This window comes from Pleurodeles waltl, chromosome 9 (genome assembly GCF_031143425.1).
Source record: "Pleurodeles waltl isolate 20211129_DDA chromosome 9, aPleWal1.hap1.20221129, whole genome shotgun sequence".
NCBI lineage: Eukaryota > Metazoa > Chordata > Amphibia > Caudata > Salamandridae > Pleurodeles > Pleurodeles waltl.
Window position 1 is genome coordinate 1,006,544,646 of NC_090448.1, and position 24,204 is coordinate 1,006,568,849.

Below are 24,204 nucleotides of genomic sequence, written 5' to 3' on the forward strand. Positions count from 1 at the left end.
AGGTGAGGGCTCTGCCCGAAGTCTGAATGATTGAGCACTTGCTGATGAGAGAGAGCTTGTGAACAAAACAAAACTTCTGGTAAAAGGGGAGTTGTTACATGATGCCGCCAACCAGGCATAGCCTGTAGTGTAGGACTCTGGCCCATCTAAAACTGAGAAGGGCACAGGAATGCTTTGCCATTCAAGAAGACCCTAAGTTAGGAAGGTGAATCTTTTAAGACAGGACACTACAGGCCCAAAGTACTGGACAGGCCAGGGTTAGGCAGACTCAAACCGCTGTTGGGAGAGTGCAGTTTCCCTGGGTAACCCTGGTCTTTTGGCTCTCTGAAGCATGCTGGTTAAATCCGTAGATGGCCAGGAGCTGAAAAAACTCTAGACACATCGCTAGCCACTATAGTACGTTTGCCCAACCCAGGTTGGTGGGGCGCCATTACATGCATCCGGGGGTAAGGGCTCCATTAAGTCTTTGACACAACTTGAAGCATACCCAAATTGTTTATAGGCAATGGACCCTTCAAAAGGCACACGTGATCAAAACAAATTTTTGCCTTGGCACTACCAACTCTATTTTCTGTATAGACAATGGCCCATGAGAGTGAACAATGATATACATCAGTAGGTTTATTTGATTTATCCTTAAAGCATAATATTAAAACAACATCAAGACAGTTAAACAGAAGACACAATTAGTATGTTTCAATACAGACTGCACATACATAATTCACATAGGATATAATCTCTCTCTTGGCTTTCTAAATTGCAAGCGCATGTGCCGATAAGTTAACAAGTGTCGGGTACATCTGTACAATTCATACAAAATTCATGTTTAAATCTGTTTTTAGTAGAAAAGCATCAAGCCAGATCTTAACACAGTTGATACCCTATGACGAACCCTCACTGTATATAATTCCCACTAGACCATAAAGTGAACCACCTCAAAGCTAGGAATTGAAAATTTATGTTTGACAAATTAAACTTGTATTTTTGCAGTCCCAGAAAAGTCTATCTAATGAAGGAACTGACAAAGTCATACCAAAACAAAATGGAAGACGAAATAAACAGCAGAGTAATAAAAGGCAAAATAAAAGCTAAATATTGCACTGAACAGCCACCCTCAAAGTCATAGAAGTGTCTCTTCAGCCAGCACATCCAACAGATGTAAAGATTCACTCCTAATTCCTAGAGTATCCCCAGAGTCAACACCACCCTGCACACCATCAAGCCATACAGGAAGGCTTCCACCTGTGCAACACACACTTCCACCACCATGTTTCACTTGTAGTTGCACAGGGAAACCCACAGACGCTGAGACACACTGTGAAACAAGTACTTGCTTGATGCTCATCCTCCACATTTTTCATGGCAGATTTGACAGTGCCAGTTTTCTTCTGCAGGTCAGTGTGCAAGGTTCTCATCTTCTAGTCCTCTCCGAGTCTTATGTGGAATGATGATGATGATCCGATGGGCCTTTTAGCGTGCTCCCTGATATAGTGCTACGCAACATGAAAAAGTAAACTTTTCTCCTTTTCATCCTGGTCATGATGACTTGCTTATAGCAAAGCTGCCCAAATTGTAGGCACTGCTCAAAGACCTACTTTCAGTCACCAATGCAGGAACTGCTGGAAAGGAAGTGGGCCAGTATCTCCAGATATGCTGCTCTCATATACTCAGTAGGGCCTCGTCCAAGAGCCGAGGAACACTGCAAACTTACATCTCCATGGTTGGCTCAGGTCACAGCTTTGGCACCAGTAAATCACAGTGTCACAGATCTGTGATGTGCTCTCCGTGCTATAATCCGGCAGGTATGGGTATTCACCGCTTTCAGAGCAGTGACCAGACTCTCATTTTGGCACAAAGTGGTTATTCTGGAATTGGCATCATTGGCTCAGAAAAACCTGCATACTGCACACCCCTATAGATAGGCCAGGAAGGGAAAGTGGTTGCAAATCAGTACATCACTAAGTAATCTCAGCTTTAATGCTCGGAGAAAAGCTTTGAGATCACCTCAGTCTTGCAGTTGCCCTCACATCACAACCATGGGGACAGGCAAACTTGCACATGGACAGATGACCAATCAGGACCTCCCAGAGATTATGAACATCTTGGGACCTGCTGGCCCTACCTTTCCATGCAAAATCCAGAAAACAGACACCTTTCTCTCATCTTGTGACAGAATCAACAGATAAAAATTGATTCAACTTACTAACCAATTCAAAGGTACTCCTGAAGAATAGGACAACCCTTGGCTATTTCTCTCACCGTAAATAAGTTAAGGTTTGCTATGAGACTTTTGCATCCAAAGAGGCCTGAATGGCTCATCAATATTGGAAAGATGAAGGTCACTTCTTGTACAGGGAGCCAATTACAGAATGCTGCTCCTTTTTAACAAAGGCTACAACAGTCTTTACTGTACATGATCCAGGGCTTACTTCACTAAATGTGCCAATTTCAAATTTACAAAGGTCTTTGAAAATACAGCAATTACTGCCTCCAAAGCATGTTGGTAGAGGGAATCCCCGACACAAGGTTTGATCCGAAGCAAGTAAATCAACAGAATAGTGTTAAGTGAGTGACTGATTTTATGCACAGAACCGTTATCGTCTCAGATAAAACTCTACTACTGGTGAGGTATAACTGAATTCTAAATAAATGTCAACTATCTGTAGAGAGGAAAATGTCTATAAAATTACCCCTCATTTGTGTCCCAGAGGCTGCCAAACTCCCTAGGCTGGCTTGATAAAGTGTAGGCATAGTTAACACAGAAATCCCTCATAATTACAATTGTTTTTCAATGTCTGTTCTCAACGTAGCTTACAAGGTTTTGCTCGTTTATCCCTATGATCAAAAAGAGGCCCAAATATTGAACTGGAACCCACTGACCTTTTCCAGTTTGCAGTGAAAGGAACTGTCAAGTGGAAAATCCAGGGCAGCCCATAACTTTCAATTTTGCACAGTTTGTACTATGTATCTTTCCAAGCTATTCTTTTCCAGCCCAGTGATGTTTGCTCAGTTCTGGCAATAAAAACTTTGCATATTCCACTAGATGTATGGGTTGCACAAAAATGGTGGCATGTAAGCACATACCTTTAAAGCAGCTTCTGCAGATTGTTTACATGGATATTATTTGTAAACCTGCTTAAGTTCTACAACCTGTCAGTGACCGTCTCCGATCAATTGGGGGACTGGATAACAAAGGACAAGGACAACTGTTACAGCACCATACTATGGTGAAGTCTAGTATTGTTAAGTTTACAGTCAGACAGACTTGTGGAAGGGACAGAATCAAACTAGATGCGCTTGAAGCTAGCTAATGATGTAAAGAATGATGGTAAAGCCTTAATGGAGGATCATATTAGAACACCATATGGTCCAAGATATAGGACCATCTATAATAGATCATGGAGACTGTGTTTATGCAAGACTTTTTTTTAGCACGACTAGTTCAGGAGTTGCACTAACATGCATGATAGTCTGAAGATCTGAGTGTCAGTTCTTTGCAGCACATGGAAAATACTCAAGTGTCTGATGCAACGGGAGGACCTTCCATAGTGACAAACTTTCAACATGCAAGGATTAGCCTTCAGAATTTGGAACCTAGTCTGCTGAAGAGCTACTGTGATTGTTCCTTGATACAGAGTAAAATGAGGTTTTTCAGAGGCGGTGTGTTATGTTCATGGGAACCCAAGCCAAAGATGTGCTGGTCCATCCGATTCTGTGGTCTTTGAAGCTTGTATTTATCATTGTGAGGTGGACCAGTACGCATAACACTGCAGTATTCAAGCCTAGAGAAGACAACCGCTATTATCAATGAAATGCTTTATGGAGACTGTAACAGGGGAAATATCCCACAGATGGTTGGAAATACATTTTTATTGCGGTAGTGATGATTTGAGTAGAGAACAAGTTTGCTGCTGAATATTACAACTAAGTTGTGCACCTGCTTCACTTGTGCAGGGAAATAGTTTAAAGTATTGCTTTTTGTCAGTTTTCATGAGAAAGGGTTTGGTCAACTGGACTCCATTCCCAAAACAAACATGCATGATGCTTTCACAATAGGAGTGAAAAAAGTGAGAAGAAGGAAATAAGAGCATGGTCCACTATTAAACAATTCATAACCTGCAAGAGCATTTCCTAGTTTACTTTATCAAACACTGCCCAGGTAGCCTTTAAGTGGCAAAATCAAATTCCACTTTGTAAAACAGTATTTGACTCATTAAATATAGACCGAAGCACTGATTAATGCTACATTTCCCAATTTGAATACCAGCCCTCACAGGAGCATAGGAGAAGAAAGTGTTAAGAGGAAGTATAATACAGCTATAACACATCGCACATTAGCGAACATAACATGCATCAATTAAAGGTTCTAAAAGTTTACAGACAAAAGTGGGGGATGGAAATTGGTTTATCAAACACCCAAACCCTAAACTGAATCACTGGAATTGGTAAAACTAGATCTGAAAATCTCATCAGATTCCAGAGAAAAGGGGAGACAAAAAAAGGATGTTTTATATTTACCATCAGCAAGACGCTAGTCAAGCAGCTATGTCCTACACACATCCTATGTCTTTGGTGAACTGGAACAAGTGACCCCCCACTTGCTAACAAGTGTTGAACCAAACACCTGCTTGTTGAGGATGTATTCACCATGGTTTGGTCAATTACTTATAGCAAATGGAAAGGATCAGTTAAACACCCTAAGTCACCTTGCCCATGGCACACTTTCAGCTGCTATCTATGTCCCAACTCCATTTGCTCTCTAAACTTTACACAAGATCTGTCCACTTTCTTCACAATTGTTCAATGTGATTTGCAATATGGCTTCCATACCGGTTTAGTTGTTTTGTACTACAATATTACCCCTTAGGATTTGCTGCTCCTACCATACTTCAGCTAGTTTTCCACTTATTCAGGTTTTTTGGCTTGTCTACATTTCTTATTTCTTCATGGTGTGTTATTCATTGGTTTCTTTACTTTCTTCATAGCATTCTGATAATACTGAACTAATACCGATACCTCTGCTGCTCATCTTGCTTTGACATCATCAAGAGGTTTTGCAGATACGTAGAACATAAAAGATGGGAATCTGGAGCCTGATGGACTCCCGTAAAAGGTATCATTTACGGGGGCATGAACACACCCATGATAACTTGTGCCGCTCAGAGAGAGAAGTTTAATAATAGACTGTGACAGATACTGGTTAAGAAATAACAAATTACAAAAGAAGTTCCCTCTTCTGTGGCACCTGTAGGTGCAGCAGCCACACCCTTAGCAACAGTTGAAAAGTAATACATTAATGATAGACATGGTGCCTGGCAGGAGGAGAGGAGCAGTTCCACAGGTCAGAGTGTTTACCAAATCATGCCATGATGTCAAACAAGCTGCTCTACACTTTGTACTAAATTGTAGCCTACTGGTGGATATCTCTTCCAATACTTTCACTACAGTGTGTAAAAATACTAACAAAATACTAGTGTTGCTGCTTTGACGGATGACACAATTCAAAGAATGTTTCACGATTAAAGTTTGATTTAACAGTTAAAAATAACAAATTGTACTAGTGAAAATGTATTTTTATGCATAGCTATACAGCACGTAAGATCTATGGATTAATTTATTGTTGATCTTGGGCTTAATCGCATGCTTTAAAGTCATCCCATCTTTAAGAAAATTAATTTTTCGAGGGGTAGAGAGGAACATGCCATGTATGGACTCTGCTCTTGTGAGGCTCCCTTTCAACAGCTGGACAAAGTAACTGGAGGCAGTGCTTATTAATCTGAGCAGGTGACTGCAGGGAGGGTCCACTGGCACTCCTTTTTGGAGACAGGGCCTTATATTTAACGATCAGACTTTGACCCGGAAGAAGAAAGGGAAGGAGGAATGGAGAGATAGAAACAGTGACAAAGGAAGAAGAAGAGTGAACTATATCCCTATCCGGGGGAGTATGTTGGTGGGTGAAAAAGGACTGAGATGAAATCAGGCCTAGAAAGCCTTGGTATTTGGTAAATTTGACAAGTGGCATCTGCGCTGACAGGGCTTCGGAAACCAACACTTATTCTTTTACAAATTAAGCACTAGCAGGAGGCATGCTGATTATAACGAGGATGAAGGTCTGAATTCCAAACTCAGCTATGCAGATAATGGATGCATTTTATTGATTTTGATTATTCCGGGCCGACATACAGAGAGTGCCAGGGGAATGAGATACAAACAAACCTGCAGAAGGTTTTCTAAGAGCACCCACCAAACCTCAGAACAGCAAACAGGGAATATCTCACAGACCACTGTACGTGAAGCAGCCTTCACTTGACTGCTGTATTTATGGATCAGAAAGATTATTCCCAGAACAACAAAAATATCAGTTGAGTAGAGAGATATGGACCAGCTGATCTGGGAGCCGATGTGTTCTACTGGCATAGAGAAAAATCCAGCCTACTTAGAAGGATCTATGGTGAAAAAAATGTTTGTCTGCAGGAAACAATCTGAAAGAACATTAGGAACTGAAAGACCATAAACATAAATTAGACCGGCTTGACTGCTGCCTTAACAAAAAGACGTATCCAAATTAAAGTCCAGAAGAAGTTCCCAGCAGATTTAGAATATTTAGATGAAGGATTCACTTATTTCTTATTTGTGGCCCCTTTTCAATTGATAAGGGCTGCGACGATGGTGGGGGTTAAATAAAATGCAACATATTAAGCAGAAATGGCTTTTACAAATACAAAGCAGACAACCAAGCATTAAATTGCGCAGCCACTGTTTGAACAAGACTAGTCTGCATTCACCAAACTTTGATTCACTTTCTGATGAACACGTTCCTGTTATTTACCTGAAGGCGAACCGCATGCTCGTGTTTGCGCTTCATATCATTGATGTACCAGGCTACACCCGTCATTGTGCCAATGGCTTCTTCCACCACCTCATAGCCTTCCTCTTCCATATCAAAATGTTTAGCTATCTCCTGAAAGGAAACACAGACATTTACCACTCAGACTCAATGCAACTAAGATTATTTGATGAGATGGATGGATCATATACATATGCATATAGAATATTCACTCTCATTTTGATGTCTGATTGGGGCATTTAGTCAACTCCCATTTAGAGATGATTCATGTACACTCAAAAGTATAAACACATTAGAAAACCAAAAAAAGCAAAAATATCCAATCGGTCATAATACAGGGATACCTAAATAATAAATAATAAGATATCCCCAAAGTTGGTGGAGAAGTTGGCTAACTGCATCTAAGTGTCTATCAAAAAATAAGCATTTAAAAAACAAAACAGGGGAACGATGCATTGAAGTTTACTGTAAAGCAGGGGAAAACAGAACTACACACATTTCATTCTGCTTGAGTAGGGTAGTTTTATCTTGAAATTCACAGTGATAGTTTGTGAGAAACACTTGTGACCAAAGGCTGCATCCGTGATTCCTGCTGAACAATGGCAATGCTGTTTTGTTGTTGTTCCATTTAGAAAACCACCATGCATGCTATGGTCTCGATGACATGCAAAAATAAACAGCCGTAGATGACATTCTCTAGATTTGTTTGGCAACATTAACCTAACTGCCAATGCCCTCTACCATTGAGACATTGGTAGTACCTTTATTAAAGCCTGGAAGACCTGTGCATGATTGCACAGCGTACTGACCAGATGATTAACGTTGACTATAAGATCCTTAGCAGGAGGCTGGCAACTAGGGTCCTGACCTATATGACAAAACTGGTGCACCCTGACCAAACAGGATTCATACCTACCTGCAACATGCCCATTAACATCAGGAGACTCCTGACCCTGTTAGAAGCAGACACTTATGACTGGGAAGAGGCAGCAATCTTTGCTGTAGATATAGCAAAAGCCTTTGACAGCTTAGAGTGGGACTTCCTCCTTGGCGTGATGGACCACTTGGGACTAGGATGCGGATTCACAAGCTGGTCCCGCTTTCTTTGTACAGACCCCCACGGCCAGAGTCAAAACCGGTCGTGACATCTCTGAGACCTATGCGGTGGGCGGGGGAACGAGGCAGGGTTTCCTCCTATCACCTCTCCTGTTCACACTGGTGATGGAGCTGTTGGCCACCAGTTCCAGATCTAGTGACCAGTACCAGGACCTATTGCTTGAGGGACAGCAGCAGTTTATTGCTCTATACGCAGATGATCTCCTAATATTCCTCCAAGATATGACAGCGGAGCTTGCAGGGGCAAGGCGGCTGCTTGAGGACTCGGGTCGTTACCAGGACTGGCTAAAATACAGACTATTACCAGCGGTGGCGAGTAGTGCTCCTCCTGAGGGCCTAACGCTGCTACAATGGGAACCCCCAATACTTACAATACCTAAGGGTTAAGATATTCCACAACCCGACCGACAAGATGGGATTGTTGGGAGAGCAGTCCAAGCACTTAAGATGTCTGCTGACTTATGGGTGAAGCTTCCACTATCAGTGGCAAAATGTCTTGCCCTCTTTAAAATGGTGGCGCTCCCCAAGTTACTGTATTTCTTTGTGACCCTACTGGCCTGGATTCCTCGGGCAATACAAATGCATTCAACGCATCAGCTCTTGCGCACTTCCTTACATCAATAGAGCCATGGTGGGCCAACGCTAAGCTATTTGGAACTCCCTGCAGAAAAGCGGTTAGAAGCTGCAGATGCATTAATATTGATGAAGTAAAAGAAAACCCTGAAGTTAGGGAAGACACAGACTATGACTGCCTTTTAAAGATATTTACTCACTATTTCCAACCACAAACCTAGACAGAATGGACTAGTTTCACACACACAGGTGCATCACCTTGCCTTTCTTGCGCTTTCCTTGACTAACAACTTTAGATCAGATTATAGGTCGTATGTATACGGATATACTGTCCACAACTGTGTACACATGTTCTGTGCTATTTGTTGTTGACACTAGAGAACACTACGGGCACTTCCAAGGCTCAGGAGCCAGCAGACATTCAGGCAGCCAGCATCAATAAGGAACCAAGCCACCTCACATCTGTTTGTAGTGGACAACCACATCCCACAGGGGCTGCTCAGTTACACAATCTGATCCCTGAAGAAACTGAACAAAAGCGGGTAGAACTCTATTATGCCATGTCAAGCACATTCATTCAACAGATGTAGGGAATTCTACCAGCACCACAGCGACTGCCTAGCCTTCAACAGAACTGCCACACCAGCAGTAATAAAAAGCTCTGTCTCAGATATGCATATCATGCCATTTGGGGTACACAGATAGCCGATAGACTCCTCAGCTCCCACTCAACCTCACACTGCAACTGATGGGCGACCTACACATACGATATTTATGATCACTTAACAGAACCAACACCTGCATCCCACATAATCGCTGCATCACGTGATGCCTAGCTTTTCACAATAAACATGCCTGACAAAGCTTTAGCTGTGTCGTGCTTACAACAATGCTACAATGTTGTGATCAAACGGTGTCACTTTTAGGCACTCACAGACATGAAAGAATTCATTAATGCCCAACAATGGTAGCAGCATAACAACTTCTAAACATATGCAAGTGCTCCACGCCACTTTTACTAAGTGGTTGTTTCTCAGCTAAACCTCAATGATAACTCTAGCCATTATGGCCAAATTCTGACACTAAGCAAGGTGCACAATTACTGCTGCTCGAAAAGCCAGGTTTTTAGGAGTCTCCGGAATGCGGAGTGGTCCTGGGTGGTCCTGAGGCTGGTGGGGAGGGAGTTCCAGGTCTTGGCTGCCAGGAAGGAGAAGGACCTCCCACCCGCCGTGGAGCGGCGGATGCGAGGGACGGCAGCCAGAGGAACGGAGGAGACGGGTGGGGGCGTAGAAGCTGAGACGACGGTTGAGGTATTCCGGTCCCTTGTTGTGGAGGGCTTTGTGTGCGTGGGTGAGAAGTCGGAAGGTGATCCTTTTGCTGACTGGGAGCCAATGCAGGTGTCTCAGGTGTGCGGAGATGTGGCTGTTGCGGGGTACGTCGAGGATGAGGCGGGCCGAGGCGTTTTGAATACGTTGCAGGCGTTTTTGGAGTTTGGCGGTGGTCCCAGCGCACAGGGTGTTGCCGTAGTCCAGGCGGCTCGTGACAAGGGCGTGGGTCACGGTTTTTCTAGTGTCGGCGGGGAACCAGCGGAAGATCTTGCGGAGCATGCGGAGGGTGAGGAAGCAGGTGGAGGACACGGCGTTGACTTGCTTGGTCATGGTGAGAAGAGGGTCCAAGATGAAGCCGAGGTTGCGGGCGTGGTCTGCGGGGGTCGGTGCGGTGCCGAGGGCCGTGGGCCACCAGGAGTCGTCCCAAGCGGATGGGGTGTTGCCGAGGATGAGGACTTCCGTTTTGTCAGAGTTCAGCTTTAGGCGGCTGAGCCTCATCCAATCTGCGACGTCCTTCATGCCCTCTTGTAGGTTGGTCTTGGCGCTGGCGGGGTCCTTGGTGAGGGAGAGTATAAGTTGGGTGTCGTCGGCGTAGGAGGTGATGATGATGTCGTGCTTGCGTACGACATTGAAGAGTGTCGGGCTGAGCGATGAGCCTTCAGGTACGCCGCAGATGATCTCGGTGGGGTCTGAGCGAAACGGTGGGAGGTAAACTCTTTGGGAACGGTTTGAGAGGAAGGAGGCGATCCAGTCCAGGGCCTGGCCTTGCATCCCGGTGGAGCGGAGGCGGGTGATTAGGTTGCGGTGACAGACGGTGTCGAAGGCAGCCGAGAGGTCGAGGAGGATAAGGGCGACTGTTTCACCATTGTCCATCAGGGTTCTGATGTCGTCTGTGACTGAGATGAGGGCGGTTTCAGTGCTGTGGTTGGTTCGGAATCCGGTTTGTGAAGGGTCGAGCAGGTTGTTGTTTTCCAGGAAGGTGGTCAGCTGTTTGTTGACGGTCTTCTCTATTACCTTAGCGGGGAAGGGCAGGAGTGAGATGGGGCGGAAGTTTTTCAGGTCGCTCGGGTCAGCTGTAGGTTTCTTTAGTAGGGCGTTGACTTCGGCGTGTTCCCAGCATTCGGGGAAGGTAGCAGAAGAAAATGAAGAGTTGATGACGGCCTGGAGGTGCGGGCGATGATGTCGTCGGCTTTATTGAAGATGAAGTGAGGGCAAGGGTCCGATGGGGCGCCGGAGTGGATAGAGTTCATGATGGTTTTGGTTTCTTCAGTGTTGATGTGGGTCCAGTCGTTGAGGGTGATGGCCGGGGGTGCGGGTTTGGTGATGCTTGGTTGGGTCTGGTGTCCGGAGCTGTCGTGGAGGTCGCTGATCTTGCGATGGAAGAAGGTGGCGAGGGAGTTGCACAAATCTTGTGAGGGCGTGACGGCGTTGGCGTTGGAGAACTCCTTGATGATGCTAAAACGTTCTCTGCTGTTGTGGCTGTTTTTGTCCAGTCTGTCGGTGAAAAAGTTCCTTTTGGCAGCGCGGATCAGGTGGTGGTGTTCGCGGGTAGCATTCTTGAGGGCGGTCATGTTGTCAGCGGTGTGGTCCTTGCGCCAGGCCTTCTCGAGGGTGCGACAAGTTTTCTTCGATTCTTTGAGGGTGTCAGAGAACCAGAGAGGTTTTTTGGTGTTGGCCTGTCGATGCGTGCGTTTGAGGGGAGCAAGGTTGTCTGCGCAGTTGGAGATCCGGTTCGTGAGGCTGAGGTCTGCGTCGTTGGGGTCGGTGGTGAGGGTGGGTTGGTTGGCGGCGAGTGCGGAGAAGAGTTGCTCTTCGGGGATTTTGTTCCACTGTCGACGAGGGATGGGTTGAGTGCGGAGGTGGCGGGTCTCGCGTCGGAATGTGAAGTGGACACAGCTGTGGTCGGTCCAGTGTAGAACGGAGGTGTGGCTGAAGAAGATGTGTTTGCTGGCGGAGAAGATAGGGTCAAGCGTGTGTCCGGCGATGTGGGTGGCAGTGTTCACCAGTTGCTTGAGGCCGAGGTTGGTGAGGTTGTTGAGCAGGGCGGTGGTGTTGGGGTCGTTGTTTTGTTCCAGATGGAAGTTGAGGTTGCCTAGGAGAATGTAGTCCGGCGAGGCGAGGGCGTGCGGGGAGATGAAGTCGGCGATGGTGTCGCTGAAAGGGGCGCGCGGTCCGGGGGGATGGTAGACGAGGGATTGTTGGAAAATGGGTTATTGATAGGGCAGGTAGGTACCTACACCTAGCAACAAGCCACAAACCTCCACAAAAGTACAGTTAGGTCTCAGTAAATTAATCCCAGCTCTACCCTTGGTAGCTTGGCATCGAGCGTCAAGGCTTAACTTAGGAGACAAAGTGTAAAGCATTCAAATATCACAAAACAGTAATTAAATAAAACACAGGAAACAGTTTAAAAATCCAAAACCAATTTATAAAAATAGCTTATATTTTTATCTTTAAAATGACACAAAAACGATTAAAATCGGTTCAGGGGAACCGGAGATATGAATTTTTAAAGTATTATTATTTTCTAGCGCTCAGAAACGAAAAGCGCCAATCGGGTCATCTGGTTGCACCAGGACCGGGGCAAAGTCAAACTTTCAGGCCGACCGCGATGGAGCCCTGCTCGGCTACAAGTCGCGGGAGGCCTCGGTCAAAAAGTTACCTTCTGACTTAGTCTCTTTTTCGATGTTTTTCTTCCCCGGGACGAACCTGCCAGTTGGATCCGACCTCCTGGAGCCCTTGTCCGGATACGCGAAGTCGGTTTCCTCGGTGGTGATTTTTACCTTCGGACTTAGTCGTTTTTTCGAGATGAAAATCCTTCGACCGGGGTAAACCTGGATCTTGATCCGACGTCCGTGGAGCCCTTCTCGGATACGATGGCTGGAAGGTCCCGGTCAACTTTTTACGTTCGGACTTAGTCTTTTTTTCGGATGTTTTTCTTGACCGGGACGAACCACGAAGTCAGGCCGGGTCGCGGTTGAGGCAAGCCGGCTAGAATTTCCGCGTCGAGTCGGTCACTTTATGGAGCTTTTTTCTAAAATGTCTCCAATCTTTTCCAAACTTCTGGGGCTTCACCCAGATGTTCTTTTAAGGTTCTTTTGGGGTCCACAGCTCACCCCAAGGGTCCAGAAGTTCTGTGATGGTCCTTGGGAAGTGCGGACTTCAACTCCCAGAATGCACCTGGCGCAAACTCCTTTTTGGCCACTGGACAGTGGTCAGCTGGTCACTTTTTCAGGAGTTGGTGCAGGGGACTCTGGTTAGCAATTTTTCACCTGTAGCAAACAGGGAGTCCCTCCTTGAACCAGTGGAAGCCAGGCAAAGTCCTTCTTGTGGTGAAGCCCAAGTGTGCAGCTGGTGCAGTCTTTCTGAGTGCAGGTTCCAGGTGCAGGCCAGGGGTCCAGCAGGGCAGTCCTTCTTCTCCTTGTAGTTCTTTCTTCTTGAAATTTGGTGGGGATCTGAGGCGTGGGTGCAGGTCTGCCAGTTTTATCCTTGCTCCTGGGTGAAAAGCAGGGGGGCCCTGGTCCTCCAATCAGGGACAGGGTCGTCCCCTTGTGATGACCACTTCCTGGGAAGTGTGGCAAAAATCCATCCCAGAAGGCAATAGTCTCTAAAAATCCAAAATGGATGAATCTGATTTTTAGAGGAGAGATCTGGCTGAGCCCACCCACTGGTGTGGCTAAAAATCATAAACACACCCCTCTCCTGCCCTCTCCTAATCTAATCAAGGGGGCACCTAGCTGTCTGGGGTTGCAGGATGTGGGGGTGTTGCTGGGTGCTCCAGATGTCCTTCTCTGCCTTTGAAGACCAGTTTGGCAGCCCTCCCCCTTCCTGCTTCCCCATCTGCTGAGGGGAGATTCTCTCCCCCAAGCACATTCCTTTGTGTGAAGTCAGGCCACTTCACACCTCATTAAAGTAGCCTGGCAGAAGCTGCTGCAGGCTGGCCAATCAGAGCACAGCAGCAAAAACAATGCAGAGCTGAAATTGGCAACTTTTTAGGTAAAGTCTAAACTTTTTACCTGCACTAGTTATATTAAATCCAACAACTGGAAGTTGTGGGATTTATTATAACAATCAATTTGATACCAAATTCTTGGTATGTAACATTTAAGGAGACTTTAAAATTTTAAATAAAGTCTGCCCATTCTAGCCTATGAAGGCCATTTACTTCAATGAGGGAAAAACGAATTTGGCTGTTTTTACCTCACCAGGGCTTATAAATCTATTTTTATAAAGTCCCTGCTTATAGTTACATGGCACCCAGCCCTAGGGGCACATAGGGCACACCTTAGGGGTGACTTATATGTAAAAATAAGGTAGTTTAAGACTTTGGAAGTACCTTTAATTCCAAAGTCGAATTTGCATATAACTTTAATTTAAAAGCAGCCAGCAAGGCAGGCTTGCTTTTAAAATGACACTGGGCACCTCAGCAATGCACCTAGGTGTGCACCACCTATGCTGTGGTCCCTAAACCTACATGCCCTACCATATACTAGGGACTTATAGGTAGGTTAACTTAGCCAATTATAATTAGCCTAATTTGCATATCCATTTTACACAGAGCACAGGCCCTGGGACTGGTTAGCAGTACCCAGGGCACCTTTAAAGTCAGGAAAACACCAGCAAAAAGTGGAAAATGGGGGCAAAAAGTTATGGGGCCTCTGCAATCAGCCCTATTTTCTCACACAACCCCCCTCCAGCCCACACGCCCAGGAGACTCAGCCCAACCCTGGGAGAGTCTTCCTGGCTTGTTAGGCGAGGAAAACAGTGAAGAAAACTGGCTGTCCCTTTGCAGGGCCTACTCTGCCTTACATCCTCCTGTCAGGGTCTCTCCCTCTGGGTAGTGAACCCACCCCAACAATGAAAGGACCCATTTCAAACTGAAACTTCCCTCTAGGGGGGTCTTCCTCCTCTCTCTCTGCCAACTTGGGTAGTGAGGTGCCCACCTCCCCTACTCCTAACTTTGCTAGGGCAACACCTAGCTTACCCAAAGAGGTCACCCAACACTTGAGCAACCCCACCATGACCAACAGGGTCAGGGGGCCTACTTTGCTATTGGCCTTGGGGTCTGCCTCCCAGGCCAAGTACAGTGCTGCCAGGAAGGCTAGCACCCAGCAGAGGCTACTGACAGCTGTCAGTACCCAGAACCACACCCTAAGCTCTCCACTGACAGGTGGCTGAGCTGCTTTAGGGGCATCTTTGGGGTCCTGGCACCCCTCTTGCTGTCTAGAGTGGGGGGCTACCACCTCCTGTGGCAGACACCCTCCTTCCACTCTCCCTTCTGTCAGTGCAGGGGCAACACCTTGCATCTGGACAGCTGCCTGACTACTCAGGACTTCCTTGGGGTCAGGTGAGGCCTCACCAGTGCCAACTCTAGGCTCCCCCCCTACTGGGGCAGAAGGCCTTTGGCTCCCTGGAACTCTCTTTAAGAGTGGCCTACCCTTCCTTTTCTTCTTTCCTTTTCTTGGGGACCCCTGTCTCCTAACTGTAGGGACTGACTCCCCAGGACTTTGGGTTGGGGGGGCGCCCTGGGCGACCACCCCATCTGTGACCAGACTCACCTCTGGGAGGTCATTGCCCAGGATACAATCTAGGGGAAGGTCAGCACTGACTACCACCCTAATCCAGTCAAGGATACCCTCCCTCTCTAGGGGCACTATGGCTACAGGTTTGGAGGTGACCTCCCCTGTGGCTATCCTGACTTTCTTTGTCTTTCCTGGGACATACATGTCTGGGGTCACTAACCGGTCACTCACTACAGTGTGACTGGCACAGGTGTCTCTCAGGCCAGTGGTAGGGATCCCATTCACTTGAATGTGGTGGAAGTGCCTACTCCCACCCTCAGGGATCACCAGCTTACCATCTGGTCCTGTCTCCCAGCACAATGCTAGGAGGACTTCATCATCTGAGGAATCCTCCTCTATGGCTACACTGGACAGCCCAGTGCTAACCACTTTCTTTGGACAGGCTGCATCTCCTCTGAAGTGACCTGTCTGCTGACAGTCAAAGCAAGCCCTACTGTCCAAGAGCTTTTTTAACCCTGGGTCTCCCTGTCTCTGCATGTCAGATTGGGAGTGGGATTTACTCTCCTCCTTCTTAGGGTTCTGGGGTACAGAGGGAGTCTCTGTGGTGGGCTTACCACCTCCCTCCTTAGGTTTTTGGGGACCTGTCCCCCCCTTCTTGGAGTCTCCCCCCTGGGACTTGACAACCACCCTGGTTCTCAACCACTCATCAGCTGCCTCCCCTAGCTCTCTAGGGTTGGTCAGCTTAGAGTCCACTAGATGCTGGCGTAACCTTTCTTGGATACAATTGGTCAAGATGTGCTCTCTCATGATCAGATTGTATAACCCCTCATAAGTATTAACTTTGTTGCCAATAATCCAGCCCTCTAGTGCCTTTAGTGAGGTGTCCACAAAGTCAACCCAAGACTGGGTACTGACCTTCTGGGTGTCCCTGAACTTCATTCTATATTGCTCTGGGGTCAGACCAAACTTCTTGACTAAGCACCTTTTCATACTAGGGTATGAATCTGCCTCCTCCCCCCTTAAGGTCAGAAGCCTATCCCTCCCTGAGTTGGGGACCAACTCCCACAAAAGGGAACCCCAGTATTGAGGCTTAACCCTTCTCATTTGGAGTGCCCTCTCAAAGGCCCCTAGCCACTTATCTATGTCATCCCCCTCTACATAAGCAGGAACTACCCCCTTGGGTAATCTATGGCAAACTCCCCCACCCATGGACACCTCAGCTTCTTTATCGCTGCTTCCATCTCTTTTTTCTTTGTATGCCCACTTTTTCTTCTCTAGGGCCAGCTTCTCTGCTTCCAAAGCTATGTAGGCTAGCTGGGCTTCCAGCTCTCTTTCCCTGATGGATGGGTTCTCTCCTCCTGAAAGGACCCTCTTCCTACCACTAGCTTTGGGTCTGCCCCTAGTGACTGTATCCAGTGAGGACCGTTCCTCCTCTTCCTCACTTGGGGTCTGATGCCTTCCCTCCCCTGAGTGGTTAGAGTTAGCATCTTCCTCTTTTTCTTCCCCCTCTGGAGCTTCCTCTGTCTCTACCTCTTGGGCCTCAGCCCATGCTGTCAGGGATTTAATCAGGATTTCCTTCCTGAGATTAGTGGTTGCAGGCAACCCCCTCTCAATACACAACCCCCTAAGCTGGACTACTGTCAGTGTGGGTAGGCTAGCCAGATCAAGCTCCATGGTTCCCTAGTTTTGTGTCAACAAAAACTTTTTGCAAAAATTGGTAACAGGAATTTAGAAAAATTACAAAAATTCAATAATTGAAATTAATCCAAATTAATTTAAAAAAAAAAATTAAAATTAAAAATTAAAAACAATTTTTGCACTAGGACAATTTAAAGGATTTTTAATTTGTTTTATCTAAAACTGTAACGTGATATTGAACACAAGTACAGGATCCCGTCGCTGCTTCCAATTATGTTGGAAAATGGGTTATTGATAGGGCAGGTAGGTACCTACACCTAGCAACAAGCCACAAACCTCCACAAAAGTACAGTTAGGTCTCAGTAAATTAATCCCAGCTCTACCCTTGGTAGCTTGGCATCGAGCGTCAAGGCTTAACTTAGGAGACAAAGTGTAAAGCATTCAAATATCACAAAACAGTAATTAAATAAAACACAGGAAACAGTTTAAAAATCCAAAACCAATTTATAAAAATAGCTTATATTTTTATCTTTAAAATGACACAAAAACGATTAAAATCGGTTCAGGGGAACCGGAGATATGAATTTTTAAAGTATTATTATTTTCTAGCGCTCAGAAACGAAAAGCGCCAATCGGGTCATCTGGTTGCACCAGGACCGGGGCAAAGTCAAACTTTCAGGCCGACCGCGATGGAGCCCTGCTCGGCTACAAGTCGCGGGAGGCCTCGGTCAAAAAGTTACCTTCTGACTTAGTCTCTTTTTCGATGTTTTTCTTCCCCGGGACGAACCTGCCAGTTGGATCCGACCTCCTGGAGCCCTTGTCCGGATACGCGAAGTCGGTTTCCTCGGTGGTGATTTTTACCTTCGGACTTAGTCGTTTTTTCGAGATGAAAATCCTTCGACCGGGGTAAACCTGGATCTTGATCCGACGTCCGTGGAGCCCTTCTCGGATACGATGGCTGGAAGGTCCCGGTCAACTTTTTACGTTCGGACTTAGTCTTTTTTTCGGATGTTTTTCTTGACCGGGACGAACCACGAAGTCAGGCCGGGTCGCGGTTGAGGCAAGCCGGCTAGAATTTCCGCGTCGAGTCGGTCACTTTATGGAGCTTTTTTCTAAAATTTCTCCAATCTTTTCCAAACTTCTGGGGCTTCACCCAGATGTTCTTTTAAGGTTCTTTTGGGGTCCACAGCTCACCCCAAGGGTCCAGAAGTTCTGTGATGGTCCTTGGGAAGTGCGGACTTCAACTCCCAGAATGCACCTGGCGCAAACTCCTTTTTGGCCACTGGACAGTGGTCAGCTGGTCACTTTTTCAGGAGTTGGTGCAGGGGACTCTGGTTAGCAATTTTTCACCTGTAGCAAACAGGGAGTCCCTCCTTGAACCAGTGGAAGCCAGGCAAAGTCCTTCTTGTGGTGAAGCCCAAGTGTGCAGCTGGTGCAGTCTTTCTGAGTGCAGGTTCCAGGTGCAGGCCAGGGGTCCAGCAGGGCAGTCCTTCTTCTCCTTGTAGTTCTTTCTTCTTGAAATTTGGTGGGGATCTGAGGCGTGGGTGCAGGTCTGCCAGTTTTATCCTTGCTCCTGGGTGAAAAGCAGGGGGGCCCTGGTCCTCCAATCAGGGACAGGGTCGTCCCCTTGTGATGACCACTTCCTGGGAAGTGTGGCAAAAATCCATCCCAGAAGGCAATAGTCTCTAAAAATCCAAAATGGATGAATCTGATTTTTAGAGGAGAGATCTGGCTGAGCCCACCCACTGGTGTGGCTAAAAATCATAAACACACCCCTCTCCTGCCCTCTCCTAATCTAATCAAGGGGGCACCTAGCTGTCTGGGGTTGCAGGATGTGGGGGTGTTGCTGGGTGCTCCAGATGTCCTTCTCTGCCTTTGAAGACCAGTTTGGCAGCCCTCCCCCTTCCTGCTTCCCCATCTGCTGAGGGGAGATTCTCTCCCCCAAGCACATTCCTTTGTGTGAAGTCAGGCCACTTCACACCTCATTAAAGTAGCCTGGCAGAAGCTGCTGCAGGCTGGCCAATCAGAGCACAGCAGCAAAAACAATGCAGAGCTGAAATTGGCAACTTTTTAGGTAAAGTCTAAACTTTTTACCTGCACTAGTTATATTAAATCCAACAACTGGAAGTTGTGGGATTTATTATAACAATCAATTTGATACCAAATTCTTGGTATGTAACATTTAAGGAGACTTTAAAATTTTAAATAAAGTCTGCCCATTCTAGCCTATGAAGGCCATTTACTTCAATGAGGGAAAAACGAATTTGGCTGTTTTTACCTCACCAGGGCTTATAAATCTATTTTTATAAAGTCCCTGCTTATAGTTACATGGCACCCAGCCCTAGGGGCACATAGGGCACACCTTAGGGGTGACTTATATGTAAAAATAAGGTAGTTTAAGACTTTGGAAGTACCTTTAATTCCAAAGTCGAATTTGCATATAACTTTAATTTAAAAGCAGCCAGCAAGGCAGGCTTGCTTTTAAAATGACACTGGGCACCTCAGCAATGCACCTAGGTGTGCACCACCTATGCTGTGGTCCCTAAACCTACATGCCCTACCATATACTAGGGACTTATAGGTAGGTTAACTTAGCCAATTATAATTAGCCTAATTTGCATATCCATTTTACACAGAGCACAGGCCCTGGGACTGGTTAGCAGTACCCAGGGCACCTTTAAAGTCAGGAAAACACCAGCAAAAAGTGGAAAATGGGGGCAAAAAGTTATGGGGCCTCTGCAATCAGCCCTATTTTCTCACAGGGATCCTCTGAGGGTGGTCCTGGGGTCGGTGCGAATCTGAAAATGCAGATGTTCAGCGGCGAGAGGGGCTTCTTCAGTGGAGGTGGTGACGCTGATGGAGTCTTTGAAGACGATGGCGATACCTCCTCCTACTTGGTTGGTGCGGTCTTTTCTGGAGATCTTGTAGCCTTCGGGGATGGCAGTGGCGATGTCTGGGGCCGACGAGGCGTTCATCCAGGTCTCCGTGATGAAGGCGACGTCCGGAGCTGTGGAGTCCAGGAGATCCCAGAGTTCAACGGCGTGCTTGTGGACAGAGCGAGCGTTGACCAGGATGCACTTGAGGTGGTTGATGGCACGGGGGCTGGTGGTCGTGGTAGTTGCGTGGTGGAAGATGCGTTTGCAGGAGTTACAGGCGAAGGGTCCATGGGTGCGTTTGGGGTGAGCTTGGAAGCAGGTGTTGGAGCGCCCTGGGTTGAGGGCGTGGAGGGTGGTGGGGTCGTAGCGGGTCAGCGGGGTACGGGAGAGCTGGGGACCAGGGGTCGTGGCGCTGGGCGCGGGCCAGGCGCAGACGGGCTTGCCTCTGGCGCGCCAGCGGCGCATTCGCGCAGCGGCCGCCATAAGAGGGAGGAGGGGTCAGCTGGGGGCGAATGGGAGCTGGGGGGCGGGGGCGTGCAGGAGGTCGCGGCGGGAAAGCGCAAGGGAGGGGGGGACAGGTAGAGTGAGAAGAGCTGGGGGAGGGGGTTTAAGGGTGGAGGGGGGTGAGTGTTAGGAGTTTTAGGAGATTAGGGAGAGAGATAGGAGTAGGGTTGAGAAGATAGGGGAGGGGGGTTGTAGAGGTGGGTGAGGGCGAGAGGTAGAGTGAGGATAGGAAGATAGGTAACAGAGGGGGTGTCGGGACGGGGGGGAGAGATAGAGAAATAGATAGATGGAGAAATAGGTGGAGAGATAGAAAAATAGGTAGATAGGAGGAGGGGGTGAGTGAGGGAATTAGATAGAGAGATAGGTAGATTGGTAGATAGGAGGAGTGAGGGAGGCAGGTAGCAAACGGGGTAGATAGGGGTGATAGAGAGGGGGAGGCGAGTGAGGGAGGGGGGTGAGGCAGGAGGGCAGGGGCAGGAAGAGACAGAAGACGGAGAAAGCAGAAGACAGAAGATCACAGAAGAAGATACTGAAGACGAAGAGCAGAAGGCAGAAGACCACAGAACAAGATGAGGAAGAAGAGAGGCGACAGGAGAGGCTGAGAAGCACACAGAAGAAGAGAGAAGACGGGGAAAAGAAGAGTACAGAAGAAGATTACCGAAGAGGAGCGAGGAGGAAAAGACAGAGGAGGAAAAGAAGCAGGAGCAGGAGAGAGGGTGAGTAGCGCGGGGCAGGGCGAGGGGCTGGGAGGTGGGGGGTACTTACTGCGAGGTGGGTCTCAGGAACCTGGAGGAGCTGCAGCGGCAGGGGGAGAGACCTACCCTTGGGTCAAAGTTGTGTGTAAAGCGGTACGGAGTATAAGTGTAGGCTCCACAGAAAAGAAGGCAAAGCTGTAAAATGATATAAACCATATGGGATACAAAGGGTTTGGCCCAGCACACGTGGCAAAAGAAAAGGTGTGGGGTATAAAGAAATAGGAGTTGTGGGGTCCTTCCAGCACAATAAAAAAGTACAGTAACACTGCAGTAGACCACAATCATACCTGTGACAGCAAAGCCACGTAAGCACATCCTGAAACAGTGACTGGATAGATTTGGTTAGCTACATGCTGACACTTTGAATTATTTGATGAAAGTCCTCTTGATGTTACAAAGGAGAGAGGCTGCTGCAGGCCCTGCCTTTTGTTCACGGTGGAGCAAATGTCACAGAAGAGATGAAAATTGCATATGATATTCCTCACTAGCAAGACTTAGAGCTAAAATCTGTGGCATAAAAAATGGAAACGTCTGCCTAGATCTCATCCCCAAAGATGATGATTTGAGTGACAGATTATAAACATGCTTTACAAACAGCTAAGAAACAGAGACATAAGCAGGACCATCTTATGGCTCGTGTATTGCAACAACTGCCAGAAGTGCATTCATTTATTTTGACTCTGGGCTGGGAAAAAGTAGCAATTGGTCAATAATCAAATATTTGTAAGCTTTGGGGTAGTACTAGAGATGAGTGAAAACCCTTCAACTAAAGGCAAAATTTCAAGCAGCTTTTTGGAGTGCAGTTTTAGTGTACATTGTATGCCACTCTGTGGCACAGGGCAGAGGCAGGGTGGTTTGTGGTGCCTGACTGGCCTGAGGGCCAAATGCTGCATCACTTGAAGCACTTCTGTAATCTTCTGTCCATAGCTGTTTTGAGATTTCTAACATGGGGCCTCTGCATGGTGGAGAGGATGGCTGATTGACGTATAATGCGATGTTCTGAAACTCTAAATGTCAGTCAAGTCTCATTCCACCCAGGCCCAAGTTGCATTACTTCCCACTGGGACTTTGTTTAGCTTCCCCTTCTTGTTCACAGTTATGGTGAAACAGTCTCAGAGGAATTTCCCTAGCCTTTATATTCTAAACTAGGACATGAGCGAGCCTATATTTTTGAATTTAGGAAAATGACAGCGACATATAGTAGGGGAAAAACCCAAATTTATGCAAAAAAATGTACCACTTCAATTACAGTAGGAGTTTGAACCCAACAAATGGGACTAGCCTGCACAATAGGGCACCGATTAAAAAACGCACTTTATGTTCGGATCAGCTAGGATGATGACAATAAAACTAATATAATTTCAATACACGCCACGGCTATTACAAAATTAAAACCAAATATTTTTTCCCACATTTGAAAGGGCACAGTTTTTTTTTGGGGGGGGGGGGGTGAAAATAGTTTAAGAATTAACGTACACGTTTAAATATAACATTTTCAGCAGCTCTAGTTTTAATTCACAGTGATCTACTCTCCATGATGGACGCAAGTATTGTGTAAATTCATCTTCAGGTGTTTGTTTGGCAAAAAAAATATTCTTCGACTTAGTAAAACTAGATAGAAACCTAATGTGCATGCATGTTTTAATTAGATAACAAGGCTTGCATTGACGAGCATGCACACCAATGAATCCTTTTGAGAAACTTGTTTCCCACGCAATACAAACATAATTAGCAAGATGTATCAAAAGTTCACACTTCTGTGTTTTTTGGTTCTGTACAGTGAGGTGTGCATATATTAGGGTTAAAAAATATACGCTTATTGTGTATTTTATCGTTTTAGTATATATTATTAATCTACATGTGCCTTATATTTTTTTTTTATGTGGCTTTATTCTACACATATTTTTATTTTATTTTAACATATACCGTTTTGTGTTTCTTATTGAGAAATCAACCTGAACTGGGTCTTTGAGGCTGAAATATCCTGGAGACCCAAGCCACAGAGGAATGTGAATCAAAGTAACGAGGTCTGTGGTGAGACAGAGTTGTTTTTAGGTAAGCCTACTAGACACTTCCTTATTGTTTTTAAATTCTGTTCAGTTTTCTGAGTGAAAAGTGTTTAATAAGTAAACCATGCTATTTATAAAGATTGAAAACACTGACTTCAATGTACAGTTGTGAAATACCATAAAGATATGCGTATTCTTTTTTTCCAGTATTTTGAACTGTTTTTTTCTTTTACTTTTTCAAACAATACTTTATAGACACACATTGGCAAAGCCAACAGCTCAGCACTTGCATGACAAAGGTAAGACCTACAGGCTTTGCCAATGCTTGGTCAGCCAATGAAGCTGACTGGGGCTTAGTTTCTACAGTGGGTAGTAAATATAAAGTACATTTAAAATACATTTTCTTGGATCCTCCACTTCACAGCTATGGGCATTCAAACACACTGCTGAAGTAGATCTACGTGGACAACAGAAATATACCTTGAGATACATCTACATTGGTCACGAATGGGAGGCAGATATTTACCTGGAGAAGAAGGTGATACTTGAGAATCCTTTGCACCGGCTTCAGAAGGTAGGAACCCAGTGGAAGGGAATGCTTCAGCATCTCTTGCCTGTCACGAAAGAACTTGGCCAACAGTTTGCTCCTCATGCATTCTGTTAGAGCTGCAACAGAACTGGAAAGGGACAAGATTGGATGAGGAGAGACTCAGTTGGAAATGACTAACAGCTTTATGTAGTTACTGTATACAGGCAAGGATGGGGAAGGACAGGGAAATGGGTGAGGACACTATGTACAGCCTGAACGAATGTGACAGAGGCAGGTGAATATGAGGGATGTGTAGAGTATGCGGAATGGGAGGTAGAAGTTAATCAAATCAAAATATCAGTGACATCCGCAACCAACAGGAGCACGGATTCCATACAGTCCACACCTCATTAAAACAATAGCTTTTAGTACTAATGCTCATCTTAAAGGAAATGACTCCAGATACTCATAGCGTTCTCCTAACGTCGAAAGGCGGTCCCCTGGTAA

The 24,204-nt window shown here is 46.3% G+C and overlaps 1 protein-coding gene across 1 annotated transcript in view; it reads right to left on the minus strand.

The window, feature by feature from the left end:
• The window catches only part of PLEKHG3 (pleckstrin homology and RhoGEF domain containing G3), a 495,850-nt gene that overhangs the window by 120,622 nt on the left and 351,024 nt on the right, over positions 1 to 24,204 (minus strand). Inside the window, exons 7-8 of the mRNA XM_069207658.1 lie at positions 23,695 to 23,845; positions 6,830 to 6,961 (exon numbers count right to left, since the gene is read on the minus strand). Of these exons, the coding sequence (XP_069063759.1) occupies positions 6,830 to 6,961; positions 23,695 to 23,845 (283 nt within the window). The remainder of the gene's footprint in view (positions 1 to 6,829; positions 6,962 to 23,694; positions 23,846 to 24,204) is intronic.